Below are 27479 nucleotides of genomic sequence, written 5' to 3'. Positions count from 1 at the left end.
ATCCAACGCGTTCAGTGCTGTAGTATCGAAGGATTTGACGGCCCCATGGACATCGGATTAGTTATAATATACGGTCGGAAATTGATATTGTGTTTAGTTTATTTGCCGTTGTTATTTTTGTTTTCAGTTTTTGTAGTTGGTTATAAGTAATTAACCACAACATATTCTATAATAACATTAAATTTCGTTTTTATATGAGCGCGCACGCCTATGGCAAAAGAACGAAATTGGCTCCGCAATTAGTTTCGAAGTAACCGAGAACTTTGTGAATTTATGAATGAAAGTAGTGGTAGTGGACTTCCTGGTTGATTTTAACTATGTTCTAGCATTGTAGTTCCTGCGTTGAGAACAACTCGAGCACTTCAACTGTTATCTTATCGCCCTTGATAATGTCTTACGCAGTAGTAGACGAAACCTTGGGTATAAAAATCTGCATACCATGACTAAAAAAAAACCGGAAAATAGCTTTGACAGAGTCGATTTTTATCTGGGATTAACAAACATTATTTGTTTCATTCATTTTTAAATATTAGCTAGGTATATAATACTTATGGCGATAATTGTTTTTCATTCTTAGATTAGAAGGTGAAATAAATATTTCAAAAATGAATAGCAATCGCGTATGGTAGATCCATCACTCAGGTTAATTAACATTATTGATATCATCACAATCACAATAAACGTTATGCAAATTTGTGTAATAAATATGTCTTTCCTCAAACGGTAATAATATACACGCACAGTTTTAAATGATTTCACAAGTTCTGTAGTATGAAACAGTACGGTAATTCCACAATAGTCATGGAACTTTAAGTCGTGTACGGCATATCGAATTTTTCCCAATGATTTTTTTCATCTAGGCTGTCTTCGAATTCCCAACATAACTTCCAATTATTACAGATGATATTATAAAAAACTGAGCTCTAATTGAAAAATAAATGGAACATCAACGGTTATTTTGGGTAAATATTGCGTTGTCTTGTCAAGAACTATTACACTATTCGCATTCAAATTTGTGTTTTCAAACCATTCCTCAAAAATATTAGCTTCCATGTTCTTTTGATAGTCAACATTGCAGTCCTCAAGTTTTTCTCCACATAATTTCTGAAAATTCGGAACACATCCTTTACTTCCTCCGCAATGCACAATGATTTGTCGCAATCCTTTGTTTGCAGGCATATTAGGCGTACACATTCTCGTACCATCAGTCCACTATTTCGTAACTGTGCCGTGAGTGTTATACCAAGTTTCGTCCAAATAGAAAACTTGCCTTTGTACTTGTCTATATTTAGTTATTTGTTCTAAGTATTTACAACGCAATTCCACTATTCTTCTGCTTTCCGTAACTGCTTGATGTTTGTTTATTATTTTAAATCTAAATCCTAGTTTCTTTATCCAATTCTGAAAAGTTTTGTCATAGTAGCTCACGTTATGGCCGAAAGTATTCAATTTCTTTCTTATGATTTCAGTTGTAGGAATCTCATTGCTTTTGTATATTGTTTCTTTCAATGATTTTATTCACTTGTATCTCTTTTTCGCATTGTTCACTATCGCTATTGGAATCACTACACAGGAAAAAGTCGTTATTACTATTAGTACTTATCCAAAGACGCCACATTTTAAACAGATAACAAAAATTTTAAGTAATTATAACTGCACCAATATCGAATTTCAACTCACAAATCGCGATCAGTTCCTGAACTGAACATTGACGACACAACGGCGATACTCATCCCCACATTCTATTCGTCACCGTAACATGACTTCAAATTCAATTTTATGACTCTTCAGCCAATCATAAAACTCGGTTAGTAAAAATTATTTAATACGAACCGCCAATTCTTCAGTCCACGTGGACTAGTTGGCAGCGGCATTATTTATCTGTATTAGTTTTTTTTGGCCTTTGAGATGCCGATAGCTTTCACTATTCACAATACAGGTTACTTGGACTATAACAGTGAGCAAACCATTGGAAAACCAATTGTTTGCTTATTGTTTGGTTATCACTTAAAGATAATGTATAAACAAGATGTATTCTTTAGTATATTTTGTAAAATAGTTATTTTTATTAGGTTCATAAATTGATGGATGTAGTTGTTAATTACTACGTGGTAGAAGTTTATCATGAAAAATGAGAAATGAAACTTTTTATGTTTTTTACCACTTTTATTTGTAACTAATATTACGGTAAAAGAACTGACACATTTGCGGGTTTTTTAAGAAAAAAAATTGCATTCATACCACATGCTAGGTTATCCAATTTCATTTTTAATGGCAAAGATGGAGAAATATGGAGTTTATGAGCTTGAGTGTCTGGAGTGTAATAGTACTAAGTAAAAGTAATTCGTCGTTTTCGAACCATTCCTTGGAATGCAACCACAAGTTCCCGAATCTGAAAGATACGGAAATTTTGCACTTTGCAAACAAGGGTTAGATATATAAGGACTAATATTATCAATTAATTTTCAGTTTATTTTATTAGTTTGAAAATATCCTTATAGGACGAAACTGCACTAAAACGTTAGTTACAAATAAAGGTGGTAAAAAACATAGAAAGTTTTATTTACCATTTTTCATTTAGTAGGCTGTACATTTGTACATCTCATTATCAAAAAGTAACCGTATACCTTCAGTCTGTAACCATTTTTGCATTTCAACTTTCTTTAACATTAATGTTGTCAGTTGTTTATGGTATAAAGATTACAATATATAAATTGATGGATGTAGCCGTTGTTACTACGTTGTATAGGAGATCATAATGAAAAGAGAAATGAAAATTTCTATGTTTTTACCACTTTTAATTGTAACGTTGGTTACAGTTAGTTAGTTACTTACTTACTCCCTGGGAGCTATCTTGGCGTGCGCTGCCTATACCGTTGGAGTTACATGCAGATACTGTACCACAAGATTGTTTATCTTAAATAGTTCTAAATAAAAGTTCGCGATAGCAATATCTACGTGTTATGTGGTAGCCACTATATGCAACTTTACTGCAAAAGTACCTATTTAATATACATAAACTTTGTCTTTTACATTAACTAATTTGTCTTTTGAAAGTTATCACGATTAACTTGACACAACGCAGTAAGCCATTACATGTCGCGTCTACTGTAAGACGACAGAAGACGATGCGCAGGGGTGGAGGGCAATCTAAGCAATGAAGCGCCATTGCCGAGAACGCGACCTGAACGCGGGCAGACTCGTTGATGGTTGTGTAGGTTTTGCGAATTTCTTCATAGATAATATAATTCGACTCTCGAAGCTATTCATTACTTCGTATTTTTGTTAGTCACTGTATTTTAAAGTAAAAATATAAATTACCAGCTGTTGCCCGCACTTATATTAACGTACAGTCGAAGCTGCTGAACCTAAAATCTTGAAATATGCAGGTAGGTTCTTTGTATAACTTAAATAAGCATCAAGATAGGGATTTTCATCCCCAGGGGGGAAAATTGTGGTTCAAAGATTGTATTGAATTTCGTCAGTTTTGAAGTTGGAAACCTGAAGTGTTGAGTTGATAAATATTGTAATAATAATATTGTAACTATTTCTTTGAAATAGTCTATCACGAAACTTTATGTGACAAACCAATTTCTCAACCTATATTGAGAGATCTGCCGCTCCTATACCTATTTTTAACCGAATCAAGATCCTTACACTGAAAATGAAGATTTTCTTGGAGTACTGAGATCAAGGAGTCACTACAATAAAGTTCACCTGTTATATAAATGGCACAAATTATTTCATCTATAACGTACAGTAACTACATCTGATTTGTTCTTCAAGTGGAAATAATTTGATTTGAATTCAGCAAATTTTGTGAACACATATTTTGATATGTTAATTGATTATATATCACGAATATATTGTAAATGTTCAACATATTTTCACTTGAAGAAACTAAGTAATTCAGCACTGCCATAAAATTGAATGATCAATAATCGAACGTATTGAAAACACATTGTTATGAGAATTTCGCATAAACGATTTGCAAAACCAATACGCCTGAAGAAGCAGTAGTATTGTAGTTCACTGAAAAGTGGAAACCCAACTGAGATTTTTGCATATGAAAATATATTTTCTGTTATCAATAAGTTTGTCTTCAATTTCATGGGAATTTCCATCAAGTACATGTACCTGTTTAAAATAGTGCGCCTCAAGTTACATTTCAAAGTTTTTTCTTGTTGAGATCTAACGTTACGTGAAAAGTACAAACCACTTTTATAAGTGTTACCTTTGAGTGATGAGAATTACTTGAGTTCTGCAGGTATACTTATCTTTGGACACGAGAAGTTGAAATTTTGTATCTAATCTCTTATCAGTTTTGAGATAACTTTGGTTAGAAAATGTTTTTGTAACACCTTACAACGATTAACTGTGTCTGCATGCTGTTTTACTATATCTCCGGTAAGTAATTGATTTTCTTCTTGGTTGAGCTTTCAGGTGATACGGTAAATGAATGCCTATGGTTTTGTCGAAATATAACAACAAAAATATAATTGTGAAAAGAACGTATGTCATTTCAAAACAGAAATTAAAGATATGTGAGGGGCAGTGGTAGTTCGACTGACTCACTATCCAAAGATCGTGAGTTCGAACCCTTTTTGACCAGATACGTAGCTGACGGATCTGCAAATAGTCATACTGCTCTCTAAGTAGCTCGAAATGTTTTAATATATTTTATCCAGAAAACGAGACTCATGGCCCCAGAAGTACATGTCATAGATACCAAAAAATACATATATTAAATAATATTTTCAGAGATAGGAACATACCTTTCAGCAGAAAGTCTTATTGTGGAAGTAGATTCATTCCTCCAGAATTGGAGACTAAAGAAGGAAATGTTTCATCGATAGAGAAATTTGGGCCCCAACTTTTGAATTTCTGATGAAATTCATGTTTGGGTGGGAAGTAACCATTTTGATCGAATATTATTGGAGTTTTATCCCAATACCAAACCGTTATTTCAACACCTCGACAAGTGTTTCGATCACCAAGTGATCATCTTCAAGAGGAAGATTAAACTACATATACGTACAATGTCATCGTTATTCATACCATAGATACCTCTTCCAGGTAACTGCAGCTCAAGTGTTTTAAATTAATTTCACAATGTTGCCTTATCTACTAGTCTTAAATTGATTTTTAATTTTACTGTGTCCTATATAGCTATATAGTATACTATTAGGTATTGGTCCACCATCATCATTCATAATGTTATTATGTTTAGAAAGAAAAACTTTAGGTTAAGAATGAACGAAATCTCGACTTTTAGAAACGACGGAAACCAAGATAAATATATCTCAGTTCCATACCACCAAGACACGAAGAACTTTGGAGAGATTTTCAAAGAACTAGGTATGTAGGTATTACGAAGGTAATTTACGAAGTCGAATATAAGGACTGCGATGCAAAATATTATGGACAGACAAAAATATCTATCGAAATAAGATGTAAAGAACACTAGGCACACCTAAAATATGGTAGACCAGAAAAATCAGCAGTCGGTCATCATATTTTGCAACAAAACCATTCTATAGACTTTAGTTCATTAAGATTAGATACACAAGTTAACAACAACAGGCATCTAGCTGCCTGCGAGAGTGTAGAAATAAGTAAACATAATAATAGTTTGAATAACGATGGTGGACCAATACCTAATAGTATACCATACAGCTTGTTGAAATAATATTTAATTCATCAGATTTACTTGACTACTACATAAGGACACATTGTAAAATTAAAATTAATCTAAGATTAGTAGATAAGGCAACATTGTGAAATTAATTTAAGACACTCAAGATGCAGATACGAGGTATCTATGGTATAAATAAAGATAAAGTTGTTCATATATTTAGTCTATTCCTCTTGAAGATGATCAGTTGATGATCGAAACAAGTGTCGAGGTGTTAAAATAATACTACACCAAAGATTCCAAACAGTGCATCACAAGTACATTTTGGTCGAACGCATTATAACTCTGTAAAAATGTTTTCTGAAAAACAAGCAACGTCAATTATAAATACTATCTTGGGTGTTGTGTAAAATTTGTGCGTTCATTATTGCCACTTTACATCCGCTTACATTTATAGTTTTTTTGAACCCGTTTTACTTCAACCCTGTAAATTCAGCAACAAATTTCATGGTCTACAATAATGCGAATGTCTGAAGGTACAAACAAGAATGTCGAATAGAGAGGATCAAACTATGAATATGGTAGTAATTCTGATATCACTAAACTGATGAAGATGTAAAATGGCAAGAACTTGGTGTGGAATCGCAAGGACAACATGTCAATTTGGATGGATCAGATGTCAAATTGAAAGAACAAGGAGGTAAAGGGAAAACTGTAATGTGGAATGAAAAAATCAATTATTTTTTAACTGTTTTGGAAAAGTTTTCAGGGATAATTCTGTCACTATGTGTGAAAAAATTAAATTATATTATTTGAACTTTCATATTTTCCATTCACTATCCGCGGTAACTTTTGTTGCAAAACTCGCTTATATTTTATCTATCTCTGTTCTCAAAACAGAAAGAATTGTGTGTAGTCAAGAAGAGCATATTCTTGGAAACTATTTGAATCGAAATATGGCTCTTTCATGACTGTCTTCCTCTGTTTAACTTCTCTTAAAGAGTCCATGGATATGAGTAGTGTGCTAGCTTCTTCCATTGGACATAAGCTTCCTCATTTCTTTTGATTTCCTTGTTACCTGACACCTACATCAACGTTACTTGATTCTTCCCCCCCCAGTTGTTCGGGAGGTTTTCCAGACCTAAGTTTCAATATTTCTCAACGGTTTTACAATTATAATTGAATGCCCTTTCCACACGTCTCTTCAAATATTCTACGGCAAAACTAGGTTGATCCTAAGTGTTGGAAAGAATGTTCAGGTCAGTGTTTCAAGTCTTTTTTGGTCGACAACATTCACTTCTTTGAGTGAATTCCATTTAGGTTGTACTTTGCTCCAAATTACCAACACGAAATGAAATTTTTTTTTCTAAGCATCCAACCCGCTGATTTTTTTGTTTTTGGTATGGTTATACAGGTATGAGTTTTTCCAAAGCATATTAATATAAATATATAGTTTGTACAAAACTCAGCTCATAAGGAAAAAATTATTGGCTCCTCAAACATGTAAAAGATCTAAACAAATTCACATAATTCACATAATTCATGGCAAACTTTGCCATGAACTGAAGAATTGAGCAGTTCTTCTAACTCCAAATATATTCATAAAAGCGCAAATACATAAGTTCGTTCTGATTGAATGAGTTGGCTGAAAATTATAGTTCATAATTTACACTCACACTTATATTTAATGCTAACAGATGTTTCGACACACTGTCATCTTCAGAGCGAGTTATAAACTCTCCCAAGTATATGATGCCATCTCCTTAAATACTAAAAGTTTCATAGGTAAGTAGAGAGAGCTTTCAAGGGGCATTTGGGAAATTACTAATAACATTATTGATGATTGGGGAATCATAAATTCCTATCTGATCATTCAGAACAATGTTGTTATTTTTAGCAAGATTATTTTTGTTTTCTGAAGATTCCAATGTATTCAATTTCAGACTTTTTGGTTGAATGTGCAAATTTCCATATTATGTGTGAAATTGTGAGTATTTTGTATGAGATGATTGACATATTATTCAATCTGTAACTTCTCAAGTGCTCCTCAAATCTCCAGTTGAAACTGCGACCAGTCTGGCCTATATATAAGGCATTGCAGTCGTCGCACTTGAGCTTGTGAAACCCAGATTTGTTCAATTTGTCACGTGCTGAATTAGAACCATTCATTAATGGATGCAAATTGTTATTTATTTGTCTTGAATGCTACATTTATTCCTTGTTTCTGAAGGAACCTACATATTTTGTTTGTAGAATAACTGGTATATGTTAGATACGCAAAATGATGATCATTATTTAGAATGAAACTTTTGCGATTTTGTTTTTCTTTTAATAGTTTGTCTTCGATGGAGGTTTCATATGCATTACTGACATCAATCTGTTCGACTCTGTTTATTTCTTTTTGAAAATTTGACTGGTTTTGCGGCATATTTATGAGTCGCTGGTCAGTTGTTTTGCTGGCAGTAAATTATGAATTCGACGTTTTTGGTCTTCGGTGCAATCTATACTAAAATTCCACAGTGGTAGGAACTGAATTCTCAGAGATATCATTGCATTAAAACGAAAACATTGTTGTCAGGATGTGATTCTGAATATATCATCATCTTCTTTTCAAATCATGCACACGCAGCTAAACGGTCATATAATAACGGACAATGTGTTTTATCCATTGAAGAAACTTCCTGATAATTTGGTGCCTGCTATTTTGAAATTATAGTATGGTTTTCTCTGACTCTTTTTGTAATATAGACATCTTTACTTATACCCTAGATAGGGTGATCCACTCGCTAAACCAACAATACCATATACCACAATATCGTCCAAAACCTGTATAAAGTAAAGAGACTAGTCTAGTCGATGCAATTCAAAGAAAATAATCTATTCTATTTTTTGTCACAGTTCTGAATAAAATTTTTATTTAAGTCTCCCGTGGATCTCGCGAATTTTATCTTGCATACTCGAGATACTCTGGCGAACAGTTTAGAATTCTCGGTAACCTTCAGTTCTAGAATAAATTAATAAAGATAAGATCAATCCGTATATCCTTTTCCTTATTATCAGGTGCTAGACTAGCTTAGTAATGCATCTTTTTACACGATTTCATTTTAATTAATAAATATGTATCCTCAACACCATATATTTTGAAACCTATGACTTAATTGTTCTTAGATCATTTGATTACTCAAGGTGAAGACAACAGGAACGTTAGTTAGGGAAAATCATGAGTCATGGTTTCTTTCATCAGACAGAGCTTCATGTCTATTTCTGGTCCAATTTTTTATAACTCTACATAACAGTGATCGATAACGAATTCTAGTAAGAAGTCTGCTGACCTCTATTCTGTTAAAAGAAAATTGGAGTGTCTAATCATCCGAGAACTCGTGAAGCACCCGTAATATAATAAACGAAATAATTATCGCTACCGAATATCCTAAAATGAAGTCAATATACATTTAACAACAAGTATATTGTTGTCATGTAGTGAATATAATTGCAAATTTCGAAGAAATATGTGAAAGTAACAAAAGGATAAACTATAGTATTAGTGACTCTTGATCAACGTTTCATTCTCCTTGTAACGGAGAATGAAACAGGGATAAACCGTTGCTGGTTTATCCCTGTAGACATGAGCCTCAACATGACCCCACAAGAAATAATCCAAAGGCGTTAAATCACACGATCTAGGCTGCCAATTGACGGGCCCAAAATGTGAGATAAACTGTTCACCGAAGGCGGCTCTTAATTGGTGCTCTGTTTCGCGTGCCGTGTGGCATGTGGCACCGTCTTGTTGAAACCACATGTCAGGCATGTCCAATTCTTCCATTTTGGGCAACATTGGCCATTGCCTCCGACCCATAATCCACACCAAACAGTGACTTTTTCGGGATGCATCGGTAGCTCTTGCAATGCTTGTGGCTGGTCTTCACTCCAAATGCGGCAATTTTGCTTGTTAATGTATCCATTCAACCAGAATTGAGCCTCGTCGCTGAACACAATGTTTCGATAAAAATGTGGATCTTCCCCCAACTTTGCCAGCACCCGTTCACCAAATGTTAGACGTTGTGGGAGGTCGTGTGGCTTCAATTCTTGCACCAGCTGTATCTTATACGGTTTCACACCCAAATCCTTTCGCAAAATTTTCCACATAGTGGAGTAACAAAGGCCCAATTGCTGCGAACGGCGGCGAATCGACATTTCACGGTCATCACGAACACTGGCGGATACAGCCGTAATCTTTTCTTCGGTCCTCACTCTACGTATGCGTGTTAATGGTTTAATGTCCCATAATGTAAAATGGGTTCGAAATTTAGTCACAAGCTTCCGAATAGCTCCCTCAGTAGGCCGACGAAACTGTCCATGAATTGGAAGAAGTGCACGATGCACTTTCTTCACTGAGAATGAATTTTGATAATGAAATTCAATAATTTGCAAGCGTTGTTCATTCGTAAGTCGATTCATGGTTAAATTATAGACCAAACTGAACAAGTTTGACAATCACACAAGACACGATTCACGCGTTATCTGTCAAAATCAGTTTTTCCAAAAAGATACCAGCAAAAAAATCACTCTATACGATATCGACAGCACAATGAAAAATCGTATTCTGCCTCTATCTCTATTTGCAGCTTCTACTGCAGGGATATACTATCTAGGTGTCTGTTTCTGTTGGTTTTATTGAAAATGACAGATACGCTGGCGTAGAGCCACTGGTGAGACCTATGATTGATGGTCGAAATAGCGCTCTCTGTTACTGAATGGTAAATACAATGCCTTTGGGCTCTGAATTCTCGAATTCACTGGATTGTATACACGTCGGTTAATATTCTAGCAAAATTTTTCCATACTTTCACAAACATGTATTCGACTGCAAGTGGATTGGAATTTCTTATTTGAATGTTAGATTCAGTTCGTAAATATTTTTTTTTAATTTGTTTTGTGTTGTATTTCAAGTTATCGGCAATGAAACTCAAATGAGTAAATGTATGTGACGGCTTTTGATACAACAAACTGAGAGTCAGTCTCCCGGATACTCATTTTTTTGTGTTTGAGGTTTTCTAAACCTGCTGAGTTGTTTCTGACGTGTCATAAACCCCGGACCTTATACATAATAAGATAGGTACGAAAGTGTAAGACCAAAGTGAACCGGCCTATTCGACCCTCCACCGCAACTCGAGAGAATTTATTGTTATTCATACCTATTCAGACTCGACCAATCTGCGGCTACTTTTGTCAGGTAGGTAAGCAACACAAATGTATGGTTGACTACAGTGAGACGCTGTCCCATAGCTGCAAAGTATTAACTGCACCCACCAGCCTGGAGACACTCTCCTGATCCTCTAAGGTAACCTATAGCCATCCATGCCGGAACGTGCAGCTCTGGAAGCATTCCCGCAGACCATATGGAGTATCTTTTATGACAGCGATAATGAGATACTGTAGTTGTCATAAGATTCAAAAGGTGCCAGATAATTACTTTAATGACTGCAGCAACCTTTCTATATGGGAATATCTGTAAGTCAGCTATACCTGAAGATATATTACAACCATCCATGCAGGCATTTTTTGTCAATGATATGGGTGAATCGTTGTTTAAGCGTAAGAAACTGCTGACCTAGACAAAAGTTCTCTGTTTTTTTCTCCTGGTGAAGATTCTGCTTCTGCCGCTCAAGAATTTAGTGCAACGTAGATTCATGAGATTCTCTGCTACTGAGAAGGCCATATGTCGCTTTCTAGCTACACCAAATAGTCTCCTAGGTTTGTTAACAGGATCAAAAGTTAATGTACTGAGAAGCTACTTCATTTCGATATTGTAAGGGGGGCACTTGAAGATATATAGTAGAAGTTTATCACCTTGATAGGCTCAAGATCAGATTTTTTTGTCACCTCATGGTCCATGAAGGGTCGAACTAGCTAGGGAAAGCAAGGATGAGCCATAATTTAGTACGTCTCTCAATCCCATTGGTGGCCTCTCACACGGCAGGGGTAGCCTGATGCCCTTCACCATATAGTACAGTGGAGTTGAAACAGAAAACACCATTACTCGCAAATCACTTTGCATGGTAATTATGTAAAATCTTTTGATATATAAGGAAAGCTTATCGTCATCAGGAGAAGTCCAAACATGTTGAAGCTCCTCATATCCAAAGAGGTAGGTTGAAAAGGAAGAAATATTATTGAAAATAAGTTAATGTCAGTGATACTCCGAAATAGAGAAAGAAAGTAATATTGAAAAATGAAATATATCTTCCAAACCGAGTTAGCTAACGATATTTCAATTGTTAAGTATCTATAATTGTCTTTCGGTGATAATTCAATAATTGCAGATAATTCAAGACTATATACTTGAATGCAATGTTTTTCTGCTTAATTGAATCTCCAATATTTACAAGATGTCTTTGAACTTTCTTGTCTATGCTTAGGTCATCTTGATATGGTGTTGATCCAAGTATACTCCCCTATTCCCAAATGGCTGATTTCTTCTCGCCAGGTTCTCTTTTTGTGTTCGCCAATCCAGACCTAGTGGTCACCAATCCAGGCGTTTGGTTGGTGGTTTCATTTTTATTGCAATATTTCACTATGAAAATTGTACATGATGATATAATCCTAGTTGCAAGCCTTTAAACAAAGTGTTCTGTGTAAGTTAGGGTATCAACTTCCTGAGCCTACTAGGGAGCATCATTGCCATTCACATTCGTTGTAGTCATGTAATGTAGTAGAGCCAATTTTCGATCGGCTAGATAAAGTCTAGTAAGAAACCATGACCACGACCCTGATGTCGAGAAGCCGGGTTCACTTCCTTCTAATGCTCTTGTAATTTTCTATTTTTTCTATAATGCCTAACCTCTAATATTCAATAGGACACATTGAATTCGTCAATCAAAAGTTATTGGATAATAAAATATTTTCTCTGCATATCTCAATTTCAATTTCATCTCTACATTATTACTGAATTGATAAAATTATTACATCAGCATTACTGTTCAGATATGATAAATTAGTATCATAATTAAATTTTGTTACTAATTGAAAAATTTCACCTAACTCATTTTGATTAGTATGTAATGAATGTTTTTTTTTTATTTTCCACACTCTCATTGTGAAAATAATCCTGCAACATGGGTAATGCCTTCAGATAATTTCGTTCCGATCGAAGTTTCAGAAAAATAAGTAGGTATCTGACCTGGAAAATGCTCTTATCTGTGAACAGTTATTTGTAAATTTAAAACCGTTACTCTGGTCATTACTACTTGAGGATTTCCATCATTTTTCTTTGAATAACTCTCACTCAATTTGTTGGTATATACGTTTCTACTATCTTCGACGAGTCAGGTTCAGGCATTTGTGGTAATCATTCCCTGGGATGGGTATCAACAACCCTCGTCATCGACGTCGTCCGAAGGGGTTTTCTTTTTTGGTTGTGTTTGTTCCTCGTATGGCATTTGTGCCATTACCCCATGCTCTGTCGCTATCTCTTAGAAGGCACTCTAGTTTTGGTGAACCTTCAGGTATAACCGTCGGGCACCTTGATGTTGGGTCCTGGGCCCGTACTTCCAAAGTAGGTATTTCAGAGAGTACATCAACACCCTGTGTTAGCTACGTTTTTTTCCAAACATCATGAGCTTCTTAGCTCTCTTGTAACCACCCTTCGTAAATCCGCCAAACCACTTCTTTACCTACTACATACTTTGATCGCGCGAGCATCCAGTACCAAATCTTGAACTTCTTCCGAGTAGGAACCAGTTTCCTGGTGCAGAGGGATATACTCCAAAAGCAGCTCTGTCGGTTCCTTCCCCCAAAGCCACATTCCTGCGGTACCGCGAACAGTAAACAGCAAGTTAGCTCCCACAGTCCTCATCTTTGGCGATTTTTCTTTCCCTGGTAACTTTCTTTGACTCCTACACTCTTCAATCTCCACTGAAATCTCATGTTTACTCAGTAATAACGGTTCTCGTGACTAGGAGAGTTGTCACATCAAGAATTCTCTAACCCCGAACGTGGCCGTCCTTTTCCGGCCACCACCGGTTTGATGTTTATTGTAGTAACTATATAACCATGGCTCTCTGAAGTTTCTTGGCAAGGTATATGAATAACACATTTCGTTTTTCGATTCATAAAGCAAAATGGGTGCTTCTTTATTCTTGTATTGAAGATCATTATTTCATTAGACATTTAAATTGAGATGATTATACATTGAGGAGAGATTAATTTTCGGCTTTCTACTTCTCCATCTTAATAAAAAAAAGGTGATAATCATTCAAAGAAAGGAAGATAGCAATCAATTTCAAAATGAACTTTCAGATACTAACTGGAAGAAAAAGCCGTCCCGAAACAACCATTTTCATGTAAACATTGAATTACACAAAAACCCTTTTTTGTATTCACATTGTTTTTACTCCAAATATTCGTCATGGAATTGAATCAGATATCATTCGCAGGATTGCTACACAATACCGTATATGAAAAAGGAAAAATTTCACTCACATGGAACACTGTCATCCTCAATGGCGAATATCCGATGTTTCGGAATAAAACATCTGCCTAACCTGCCTCTTCAGCACCAATATGGATAACATTACAAGATCAAGTACTCAATTCGTTCATAGAATTATGATTCAATGTATGAATATGGAGACGTAGAAATCCAAAAATTTCCTTTCCCATATTTCTCTGATATATTCACTTGAAAAACAACCAAAAATCCCCTTTTATTTATCATAAATGTATCGATATATACTGGTTGTTTTACGGAGTTCTAGGTACTCAAACTATGAACAGTAATGTTTATTAAATACGACTTTTAAATCACATTATCGTCTCTAATAAACCAGTCAACGCAAGTGTTTATCAGGTAAACTTCAAATCGATTAGGCTGATAACGATTAAGTTTTAAAATTATCTGGAATAATTTCTAGTTGTGCTCATAACAGTTCATTCATGCTGTTGTTTATAAAGCGTTAATGATACTAAGTGAACAATAGCGGAATTTATTGGAGGTGAGTATTATTAGCAAGTCATTTAAACCCATAAAGTTGGATACGAATAAACAGCATGGATGAGGAACAGAAATATTGAGTGACATTGAAAAACAGGTATACAGCATTGTTCGTCATCAGCGGATTGAAATGTGTTTTATATTTCCGTTTTCTAATCAATCGAGTTTTACTCCCCAGTCTTCAAACCTTTAGATCCGAAAACCTCTCGGATTTTGGGTGTGGTCGTGAGATAATAACTGGTATTTGAATAATCAGTTTAATGATTTGGCAAGTGAAATGTTTTGTAAAAAAATAGTCAAGAAATAAAAAATCGAAATATCCTTGTAGTCATCAGGGGATGACCTATCACTCCAGAACTGCAATACTATTATTGACGTGCAATTGTAGTAGTTGGGAGTAGTGTTATGTTGGCTATCCTTGAGAGCTTATTTGCTGAGCTTACTCCAGTAACGGGGAGTAGGATTTATGATGGGCTCACCATTAGAGGAGTTTATCTGGAGGAAAAGGAAAACCATTTCAATTGAAGAAATATGAAAACCCAAGAATGTCAGTAATGAAGTAAGATCAGTTTGTGCTGTGTATGTTGAAATATTAATTTACTTATGAAGCAAAATAACCAATAACGGACTCATTCTTCGAGAACCATGTGAAAACTAAAAGAGAAATGGATGTAAATATGTAGAACTATTCAAAAATGTCTTTTTGTATAGTAATTGAGAAAATACTCTTCGCGGATATTTTTTCAACATAGAGATATATACGTTTCCATTGAAAAACAATTAGTATTCGAGTTTTCATTATATGAAGAATGGGAAATGAAAAACATGATATTCGTGTAGTCCAATATCCGGAGGGGAAACTAGTTGTTTGAGAACAAAACATCTGTGAATTACTCATCTATACATTCTACCTATACCTTGAATATTTCGCATTGATATTGTTACTTGTATCCAAAAATAATATGTTTCGAATTATTACCAATAATCACGGTTACAACTGAAGGTATGGAATGATATATTGTTGTTTTATGGATGTATTTTGAACTATTGGAGAACCACTGATGTGACTACCAAAAACTTGATTTGAATGGAAGGAGAACTAATTTCGAATGGTATTCACATTATTTTCTAAAGAAATCAATTGTTTCGGTGGGTACATGATAATTTTTTTTCATTACATCACTCTCAAACTTGTGTTTGCTTTAGCATCATGAAAGATTTCTTCAACTTGTTCCATTTCTATGAGTTGAGATATGTTACTAGGGCATGTTTACTGTGATATTTATTTAGATATCAAAATTGAGGACATCTTGAACATATTGTGATGAAATACGTAGCCAATGTCATTCAGAGCTTGACTGAATATCTTCTTAGTTATGCCTGCTGGTTAGCAGTTAATTCGTAATCGAAACAATTTTCAAATGTTTTTCAACTTATTTTGAATACGTTGAAAGTTACGAATAATATTTAAAGTTTCGTTCATAACGAAAAGTATCTCGTATAGAAGCTATGTAATCTTCTGTTTAAAAGCAGGAAACAATGAAAGTGTCTCTTTGAATCACAGCTTTGGATGAAGGCCTTCTTGACCTAAAAATGAAAGTAACCTTTTGATTACAAATGCAGTTGAACAGATAAACTCGCGGTGGTCATTTAATATTGCTTTTCTTACACTCATTTTCATTCACTCAGTTTTGATTATGTCGGTTGTGATAATTTAGTTGCAAGACAATCCAGAAAACTCTCAGCTTACAGCGATGATGTACAACTTCTGGCAACATTGTACTTAAGGCCGCTCTCAGACGGTGCGCGGTGAACTCGCGTCCTCGCCTAGATGCACGCTGCGAATATCAATATCCGCGGACACAGAGAGTCGCCCGCAGGTCTCACTCACTCTCTCTGAAAGTGACCTAAACCCTGTTGACAAAGGCACTGTAGTTCCATGTGTTTTACCTTAACTATTGCGGCATTATCAATTGTCACAAAAAGTAATAATATGTCAAGGAATACATTTTTTCAGAAAATTGTTTTTTCAATGACCAGTTTTTCGAATTGAAATTGTTTTTATGAAAAAAATGTTATTTGTTTTGTTACTTATAATGTTATTTTGAGGTTCGTATTTGATGATTACTCATGGTCATCCCTAAAAGAAACAATCTAAGGTGTACCGCAGGGAAGTATTTTAGGACCCTTGATGTTTTCAGTGTTTATTTTTGATTATCCCACTTTCTTATCACATTGTCAAGAACATCTATACCCACATGATATACAGTTATATTTGTCTTCTCACAACACCGATACAGAAAGTTACGTGGCCAATATAAACACAGATTTACACAAAACATTCCTATATTCGGAGAATCATGGACTGAGAATCAATCCGAATAAAACTTTGGTCTTATGCATAGGGTCTCAAAGACAAATAGTATAGAAACTCAGTGTAGCTTTAGGCTCACTCTCGATAACGCAGACATTGACTGGGTAGATTAGACAGTGCTAAAAATATTGGCGTGGCCATAGATAGCTCTTTGTCTTTCCATGAACATGTGATAAACATTTTCAAAGTATTATTCTTCAAAACAAAATCGCTATATAAATTCAAGTATCAGTTATCAGAAGAAATCGAGTATTGTTGTTCGGTGTATTACAATTTTTTGCCGCAATATAACAAACAGAAGTTACAACGTATACAAAATGCTTGCATACGATTCGTATGCTGTATAGCATATGGTGAACATGTCACCCCATTTTTGTTAAAAATGAAGGAGCTGAATGTGAGGTACGGAGTCCAATATTTGATGAAAATGTTTTTGTTCAAGTTGCTTCAAACTAAAACACGTAGTTATTTATATAGTTTATTAGGCAGGCATTTTGACATACAATTAGTCAATTTGAGAATTAACTCATTCAACATACCTAGGCAGCGTACTTCCAAAGTTCAAGGATGTTTTTCTTATATAGCCCCTTCTTATCTGAATGAAATTTTACCGCTTATTAATCATAGTATTCATCAATTTAAGAAAGAAATAAAATCACAGATGCTTACTGCTCAGTGCTAATATAAAAAAAAATAAAATTCAATGTATGGTAGTGCAATGAAATTGTTAAATTGTGGGTGGAAGATAGCCTTTGGCTAACCCTTTTTCTTTTATGTATGACTGTATTTTTAAGCATAATAAACGATATTATTATTATTATTATTATATTGACTATTTTGAACGTATGAACAAGAGTTTTTCACTATATGTTTGTTCCATCATCAACGGTAGAATTAATGTGGTCAAATTAAGTTTTCTCTGAACAGAACAAGTTTTCTCTGAACAGAACATGGAAAATTAACCGAAACAGCTGCGCACCTTTCTCACAGTTCTCTAAGCCAGCAGCTGTTCTTTCGCGCCAAACTAGGTATGCATAGGAACACGAATGATCGAAGAGTGTAAACTATTTTTCGGGTTTATTGGTCGTGATCTGTAGGTTTTCATGCTCGTCGTTCCGTCTACTACAACAATAGTCATTATTAAATACCATGAGGCCACAAAGTACTATAGTTGCCCTCCTCGTTTATTCCATCTTTTGTGGTAATGTCTTCATTCTTATTGGTTGCATGAATTGGTCTGATACGTGTACAGTTTACTGCAGGTAACCTGACTTCTGGTTGAAATTGTCTCTGTGCTCCCTACATCGTCTTGAATCGTTGCTCTTTTTCATTGAGCACTGCTGTTTTGTCGGTCTGCTCAAGGCGAAAATTTCCCGTGTGCTCAGAGAGCTGTGTATTTATACTTTTTCTCGTATTTCTCATATAATCAACCACATAGAGGGTCTTCAGCAACATCTGGATAGAACGATGAAAAAGAGTGAAAAAACCGAGCTCTCTGGATATAAGAATTAAAGTTTCAAGCGAGATCATGAATAAAGTATAGCTACCTGCACTAAATTATACGCATAACAGGTGACTTAATACAACCAATAGAATTAAAGCCACGCGCGCATCATCATCGATGGAGTAAAATCAAAAATCCTAACCTGTGTACCTAGGGATATAACTCATTGTCTCATCGCCTTTGATAATCTTCATCTGCAGACCATGGTCAACAAACCCAGAAATAGCCTATATAGGATCTTCCATTAAGCGCTTCCTATCTTCAAATTTGAACAAAACGAAGTGTGTGTGACTCATCATTGAAATATTTTATTCGTTTGAAAGACTCAGTGATGCCATTATCAGTAAAATATAACATTGTTCAAATGTCCGCCACCCTTTTCTGGGTGGAGCGCATCCGAAACGTCCAATTTTCCATGACTCTGGAGCATACACCGGGAAAAATGATTGAAATCTACCTCGGAATTTTCATTTCGAACGAAGAAAATTACTTCAGTTTTATTGAAAATATACTCTCTCTATTGAATAATTCACATCCCCGACCGTAATTTCAGTAGGCAATGTACTTTTCATTGAGAATTAAATATTCATCTAATATATGTGTGAAATCATAACGCATTATTTCATGTGAAGAGAATTACTAACTGGACGATCGGCATTCCCCCTTAGTGAAATGTAAATTTTCGCCATCTCTTTATCGAATGTAAAATTACGCTTGTATTTGTGAGCGATTATTGTATTGTTCATTCTTGTCTACAGAAGCGCATCGGTTTGTCTGACGTGTCTGACGTAGAATATTTTTGTTGTTGGTGAAAATAAGTAAAGAAGGTGAGTACATTTCTTGTAAAATTTCAATAACTAGTCCAATAAACAGATGAATTCATTGAGTTTTCTCGTTATGCATTATAGAGTGTTTTTTTATTACAAGTATATTCTAACCTCACATCGCGAATTATTTCATACTATATGGAATAGTACAACATATTTTAACTGATTTTCAAATAATTACAGAATATATATTTGAAAATGTTTGTGATAATTACTGAATGGTATTGAGAAAAAGAGAAAAAAAGATATACTCGATAGCAGTGGCGTGACTCATCAGTGACGCCGTATGCACTATCCATTTTAAAAATGAATTTCGATGAGGAATAAAGTTTCGTATTGGTGGTTGCAAATATCGGACAATGTTAAATCGTAATTTTATTCACCTAAAAAATATATTAACGTTTTATTCGTATCTCTCATAATTTTGGATGAATTTGAGGATTCGTGATTCTTATTATTGAACTTGAAAACATTTTTGCGATGGGAGGCAAGTTGTTTCTGTTTAAGAGATGAACAAAACACTTCATACCATATCATTATAGCTATATTTGCTGTATTTCAGAAAATGTTGGAAAAAATTTGGAAAAATCGAATTTTTTATTTAAACGGTTGAATATGTATCAAAAATTTTTGAGAAATATTAATATTGAAGTCAAACTAGTAGTAGTTTTTCTCTAGGAATGTGTGTTCGTCAACTTACTGTGTTTTTAGATTTCTAAACCTATTCGTTTGATGATATTTCATTTCTCTTTTAGGATAATAACAGGAATTGAGGAAAATAGAAAAAGGAATATCACTTTCATTTCTCTTTCTGAATAATACCACCATGAGCAAGAAAGAAAATGTGTTAATTTGAAGAATGGTTTTTTATTTTGTACTATTTGACTTTTTTGAAATTGAAAAAAAATGTTTTGTAGAATCTCATTCCAAGAATGTAAATGAACTAATTCTGTATATACATTTTTTTTTAATATATTAATGTGTAATATGTCTTGTGCATTCAATTATCTAAATTATGAGGAAAATGGCCACTTAAGAGTCAAGAGTCAACATCCGATTGAGGTATCATTATCTTCAAAACTACTCTGAATACGGACCTTCTTACAACGGAATATCCCAAGGTAATATAACCCGTAAATGAAAAATTACACCGTAAAATTTTATCAGAGTATAGAATTCCACTGTGAAATTATATAACAGTGTAAAATTCTACTGTAAAATTCTGTCAAAAGTGTAATATCTCGATATAAATTTATATCGCAAATTTACCCTATAAAGTTTTATTTCAACACAAAAGTACACTCAAAATGAAAAATTACACTGAAAAATTCCACACTTGTCTTCGGGGTAGAATTAGAAAATAATATTCCGCATGGAATGTAAGATCACACACGAAAGTAATTTCTCGCTAATATGGGCGGTAATTAAATTGCCACCGGTACCGGTGGAAAAATTTTTACCAGTGTAAATCAGGCTGAACTTGACCGGTGGCATGGGTTATATTGACTTCTAGGACCGCTGTGTTTTGTGGCTTATTCGCATACACCTGCGACTCAAGAAAACCCCACAAGAAAAAGTCTAACGGGGTCAAATCGCACGATCTTGGTGGCCAGTTAACATCACCTTCACGTGAAATGATCATACCTCAAATCGCTCGTGCAGAATATCCAATGTGGCATGAACTGTGTAGAACGAAGCGCATTGGTGTCCAGATCATCCAATTCAGGTCAAAAGAAGTTGGTAATCATTGCCCTAGGGTGATAGCCGTTGACAGGGATGGCCTGGTCAACGTCGTTCACAAAGAAATATGGACCGATGACGCCGCCATCCCAAAATCCAAACCAAACAATGACTTTTTCTGGATGCAATGGACGCTTTTGGATCTCATGTGGATTGGTATCGTCCCAAATTTGACTATTTTGTTTGTTCACGCACCCATTCATCCAAAAATGGGCCTCACCCCTTCAGAGCCCATTCAGCGAACACACGCCGCTGGTCGTTTACCTTCAGTTTCTGGGGAAGTTGAATATTGTGCAGGCCCAAGTCACGATGCAAAATTCGCCAAGTTGTGGTCTGCCAAAGACCGAGTTCTTGAGAGTGACGCGAAATCGACTGCCATGGATTCCCCTGCACACTTTCTCAGAAAGCAGCGATGTTTTCAGCAGATTTTGCGTTTTGTCGATGTGCGAGTGTTGGTCGATCGTTTACTGAACCAGTGGACGCAAATTTATCCAACAAATTGTGAATAGGACGGTAGGACGATTATGACGACCGTGAAATGGGCGAATAAATGGTACGTTGCTCGAACAGAACATGTTGTTGAATGATATATCCTTCCATGGAGATTTGGCAAAACAGACTGAATAATGACAACTAATTTGACAGATTTAGCTTCAACAAAATGGCCGTTATCAATTGTCAAAATTCAGAAGTCCCTATTGGGAGACCCTATATATATATATATATATATATATATATATATATATATATATATATATATATATATATATATATATATATATATAAATTCTTGAAATAATTCGTGGACACAACACTCTAAAAATATGGGCAAACCGCGGACACGTGTTTCTGGCTATTGGCCTCATCAGCGCGGTGCAGCTAAGTGTAAAGATGGGCAACACTTGTTTACCGAAAGCAGGAAGCAACACATACGCACGGAGTCAACAACAGAAGCCAACCGCACATTTGTGGTTCTGTTGTTGACTCCGTGCGTATGTGTTGTTTCCTGCTTTCGATAAACAAGTGTTGCCCATCTTTACACTTAGCTGCACCGCGCTGATGAGGCCAATAGCCAGAAACACGTGTCCGCGGTTTGCCCATATTTTTAGAGTGTTGTGTCCACGAAATATTTCATTCTTGATTTGTATCATACACACTCGATAAAATCTCCATCTGTATATATATATATATATATATATATATATATATATATATATATATATATATATATATATATATATATACAATTATCTTCGTTTGTTTGAGTACCTGCTTCTCCTTGTCAGCTGCAAAATATTGATGAGGAAATACGTGAAATTACTATACGTTCTACTGCCACATACAACATTTGAACGAACATTTTTTCATTTTCCAACAATTTGATTTTGAACCAAATAAAAACTCATGTCCACATTCAATACTGCAAAATATTCATTCACTCTTCGGAGTGACTATGAAAGTGAACCTGTCATCTTTCAAACTTATGTTTCTTTCAGCATCTTGGAGGACACGACGTCATCTCCAGTGCCGAGCAACCACTACGCCACTTGCCTCTCCCCTTCGAATACTCCCTCGCCCTTGCTGCCACCGCAGTACCGGTACGAGTACCAGGAGGAAATGCTGCCCGCCTCTCAGGTGTTACCTCAGGTGTTGCAGAAAACCCAGCAGGAAATCTGGTCAATGGCCGAACCGGTATATGACTATAGACCATATGACGGGAACAGATTTAGTGCGAATGACTACCTTCGGCAAAGTTACTCAGAAACTATACCAGTGTACGCTCACCAGAGGACTAGTTTTGTGCCAAAAATAGGCGGACAGGGACAGAAAGTGACGAAGGAAGCAAGGATACGACGGCCAATGAACGCCTTCATGGTGTGGGCAAAAGTGGAAAGGAAAAAGTTAGCTGACGAAAATCCTGATCTCCATAATGCTGATCTGAGTAAAATGCTAGGTGAGTTCGACTCTTTGATTACTTTCTATAATGGATTCTTTAATATGTAAGTGGAATAAGTCGACTAAATGCCTAGAAAACATCAATCATCAGAATAAAGGATGATTTTGTGTTATATTGTTCAGGCCAGTCTCAACTCCGTACACTATAAGTTAATGAACTGACACCTATCAAAAAACAACTACTCCCCTGGCTGATACCACGAAGGGCGTTGGATCAGGCTAAATCCGGGATAGATGCCCTACTTTTTGAAATAATCACCTAATTTCAAAAATATTAATTTTATACGAATAATTTCAATAATGTAGCTAGCTCAATCCTTTATGTTGAATTATTGTTATTATTTTTCAACCTATCAAATACAAATTTTGCAAAAATCAGCTTTTCATAGAACATTTTTTTTGAGGATAGATTCTTACCTGTATGGATAGTTGCCCCACCATGAAAATAGTGAGAAGAATAGATAATACCATTCATACCGTGTAGGTAAACAAAAACCGAAACCAAATGTTAGGTAGTTTCACTCCTGAAACAACAATTGTCTCTAAAAAACATGAGTCATATAATTATAAAAAAAATATGTATTTTTTTAAATCTTTTAATTGTTATCATTGGAAAATAATTCTAATATCACATTAATGGTCGTAATCAAATTTTTAAAGCTTTTGTTCAACTAAAATATAAATTCTTAAGTTTCAACATGCATAGGAAATCATATTTTTTTAAATTAAATTTTGCAAGCATTTATTCAACAATAAATATAAATTCTTAATTGTTGTTATGGAACATTCACATTGAGTTTCAACATGTACATCACACAATCATTCTTTTTTATATTGAAATAACACAATAAAGATATTTTCATTATTTTATCCATTTGCATTTTGGGTCAGAACTTTTATCAAAAGATCATAGAAGTTATTGACTTCCCTACTAAGGCTTTTAGCTCTAGCTACGGATAAACCTTCAGCTTATCTGATAGACAACTCCGGATTTCGTTCAATAAAACTTCTAAACCATGCACTTTCAGCCATTTCGTTTTCGTGGTCGAAATTGTGTTTCAGCTCCAGCTTTGCAACAAATTGATAAGCTAACATGCGTATGGCTTGTCTATTTGGGGGAGATCCTACATCACCAAGCTTGAGAATGTGCTTTACTAGCCTTTTCTAGTTGTCAAATTCCAAAATAGGATGTTTTCCTAAAAAAACTCTTACCTTAATGGATATGTTGGAAACTAGAAACAGCAATTTGTTACTTTTGATACACTGTTTGGAGTTTTATACCAACACCAAATCGTTATTGTTAACATCCCGACACGTGTTTCGATCACCAAGTGATCATCTTCAAGAGGAAGACACAACTGTAGTTTAGTATTCCTCTTGAAGATGATCACTTGGTGATCTAAAGCCTAAACTGTAGTTTAGTCTTCCTCTTGAAGATGATCACTTGGTGATCGAAACACGTGTCGAGGTGTTGAAAATATCGGTTTGGTGTTGGAATAAAACTCCAGTAATATACAACAATTGTGTAACTGAATGTTTGTAATATCCTGTAGTACATGATCTTTGATACATACCCAGGGTTAACTTTGTTGTATTTCTAGCAGCATGTCGTCTTCGCAATGTTCTCGATGTAATCCCAAATTGTAGGGATATTTCGTTTATTCCCATGGTTTTCTTGTTCATTTCATCGAAAGCTGACTGTAGTAGGTTTTCTGTGGTCCACGAACATATTCGAGCTCGCAATCCTTCCTTTCTTTCATAATTTCGTGGCATGGTTCTGCTGTAATCATAAATTGCAGTGTATGGAGGGATAGATGCCCGTAAGGGGACCTATATACCTCGAAAAATCAGGGTAACTATCCTTCCTGATAGGGATAGATTCCCAAGTATTTTTTTAAATAAATTATAAAAATCGCCCCATCTGCCTGTGACATCTGTGATGACAAATCTGTTGTTTGTTGTCCGCTTCAGCCTAGTTCAATGACACTCTGAAGGAATTCGATTTTCAATTATCGGAAATCATAGACTTTATGTTGATGATAGTCACTACCTTGCACTGACGAGTGGCCAAACAGCCTGAAAGCGGTCTGCAAGTATGTCGGTCTGCGGTCTGTCGGATATAATCCAACGCCCTCCGTGGTATAAGCCAGGGGAGTAGTTGTTTTTTGACAGGTGTCAGTCCATTAACCTACAGTGTAGGAAGTTGAGACTGGCCTAACAAATTGTTCCTTCATATGATTAGATCAAGTTTTCTTCATGTCCTGAAGACACCCACTTTGTAAGTGAAATGCGCGTTAAAAAATGGTATTAAAGTGATTGGAAAAAATGCTTCAACAGTTGTCATGCTGCCTTTGGGAACCGTCTGGCTTATCCATTTCTTCCAGATTTCCGGGAAACACTGAGTCTTCACGAACGTTTCTTCCTCTTTTGGATATTTGTCATACCTATCTATTCTTCTAGACATAGTTTGAGTTTTCCATAAATTGCTTGCCTTTTGTGATTCACTGCCACACATCCACATAAAACATTCAACCAGTAACTAAATATATAATTACATGGAAAGATAAAAACTATTAAACACCATCCAATCAATTCCAAGCGGTCTTGATAATATCAAGCCAGGTGGTTACATAAATACCGGTAATGGCAAAAGAAAAAACCTAACTTCCCAAACCCGTACACACGATAACAAATAACGAAGTCTACAGCCATTTTCTACATCAGATGACCTCAAAACGAAATAAACGAGAATAATTGGAGGCCGGCTTTGATTGGTTCGGTGCGGGACAGTTAAAAGCCGCCGTCCAATGAGCGCATCGAGGGCAGGCCGATCGCCGCAGTCTCCGAAACCCCATTAATCCCTGCCTAATGAGATGCACAAATCTCGCTTACTCTTGCGAGCACCGAGCAATAATCTCTGCACCGTTGCCGCGTTTCATCTATAACGTTGATCCCGTGTCTACACTGAATACTTTTTTGATGCCTGACACTGTCGTGCTTATATACGTCAACCATATACAACCATGGTTTGAAATTATTAAAATACATTTATATACAAAACAAAAATTGGACAAAAAAATAAAAATTGCAAGGATGTTATCTGATGGTTCAGTACTATAACACTGATGGTATAGAAGAAACAACTTCATCTAACAAGCACTCTTCAATACTATATTGAGCGTTTTGGATAGGATATTTTTTTCACTATCCATAGAAGAAACCTCTTAGAGGGGGTACATAATCTGACAGATGAAAAGATGGTTCTCATTGAAGAATATTGGACCGTAATAATTAGATATTCCATACATAGCTACGAACTTCGTCTCTTGATTGTTATATTCTGTTTCACCCAATAAAGACCGCCAAGTGAAAGTGTCTAACGAAATAGTAGGTAAGGGAAGCACTAAAGTTAAATATATGTCAAACGGAAATTCTGATAAAGATTTCGACAGAAGAATTGAATTTTGTTGAACAATGACGGATTTCATGAATGAAAAGAGAAAGAATAATCGTCTTCTTGAAGAGGATCACTTGGTGATTGAAACACGTTTCGAAGTGTTGAAAATAACGGTTCGGTGTTGGACTAAAACCTCAGTAATATATATTCATTACTACACCAAAAGTTCCAAACAGTAGGTACATCACAAGTACATTTTGCATAATATTTATTTTACTGGCGCGTATACGTTTTTTATTGTTTTGAATATCTTGAAAAATATCAATTATACATAGATATTCTTATCATAAACTTCCACTTCATATCCGGCGCCAAGCATCAATGACGTTCAGAGTTAGCGTTTATGAAAATAACGAGACCTTGGGATCCCATTTTCCATGTTTGAATACCTTGCGTGAAAGGTGATCAACATCTTTCGAGGGTGAGTGTGTAAATTCCGAAAAATACAGTAATATAACAAATTGTTCATCACAACTCATACTCAGTTGGGTACCAAGTTATTTTTGTATCTAATGCTGGAACGACTTTTGATCAGATAATTTGGGGCATTCTGTGTTTAACAAATAACCAAAATTTGTGATTTTTCATGTAAGAGTAACCATCTTCATCTGCATGATTCATTTGTCAGCAATGTTCAAATTGTCATGACTTTCAAGGGCACAATTAGGTATAGTTTGAAGAGGGCGATACTGCGCATTTGGTGAAACTTCTGAATTTTTTATTTTCAGTATTAACCAACTTCAGACCACTACTAATATTAAACAGCACTGATATGTATTTGAAATGTGACAGTAGCAGTGGTTTTATAGCGAAGGGTTGATAATTCATCTGGCCCCTAAGAATACTTATATCAATATTTTCAGTAAAAATTTTGTAAATTAATGAATTTATGACAGTCTTTCTTAAATAATATAAGATTAGGCGATGAATTAGTTGGAGTAATGTTACTTACTTCACATCCAATCGAACTTTAATCATTAGATTCAGTAATATC

General features: G+C 35.2%; 1 protein-coding gene across 6 annotated transcripts in view; it reads left to right on the top strand.

Annotated features, from left to right (window-relative positions):
• The window catches only part of Sox15 (Sox box protein 15), a 197573-nt gene that overhangs the window by 28041 nt on the left and 142053 nt on the right, over positions 1-27479 (top strand). For 2 of the 6 annotated variants that reach the window (XR_012466876.1, XM_074180588.1), the window contains exons 1-3: positions 4351-4407; positions 6093-6335; positions 22569-23026. Coding sequence is in view for 5 of the 6 variants with exons in the window: in XM_074180588.1 (XP_074036689.1) it covers positions 6256-6335; positions 22569-23026 (538 nt within the window). In the remaining variant the exon portion in view is untranslated. Of the gene's footprint in view, positions 1-4328; positions 4408-6092; positions 6336-14490; positions 14629-22568; positions 23027-27479 lie in introns of those variants that run through there. The other 4 variants (XM_074180589.1, XM_074180592.1, XM_074180591.1 and 1 more) reach the window with 4 other exon arrangements.

This window comes from Leptinotarsa decemlineata, unplaced genomic scaffold, assembly GCF_025532065.1.
Source record: "Leptinotarsa decemlineata unplaced genomic scaffold, Ldec_3_MD MMD2_tig00026299_RagTag_RagTag, whole genome shotgun sequence".
Taxonomy (NCBI): Eukaryota; Metazoa; Arthropoda; class Insecta; order Coleoptera; family Chrysomelidae; genus Leptinotarsa; species Leptinotarsa decemlineata.
This window is presented reverse-complemented; position numbering and strand designations above follow the sequence as displayed.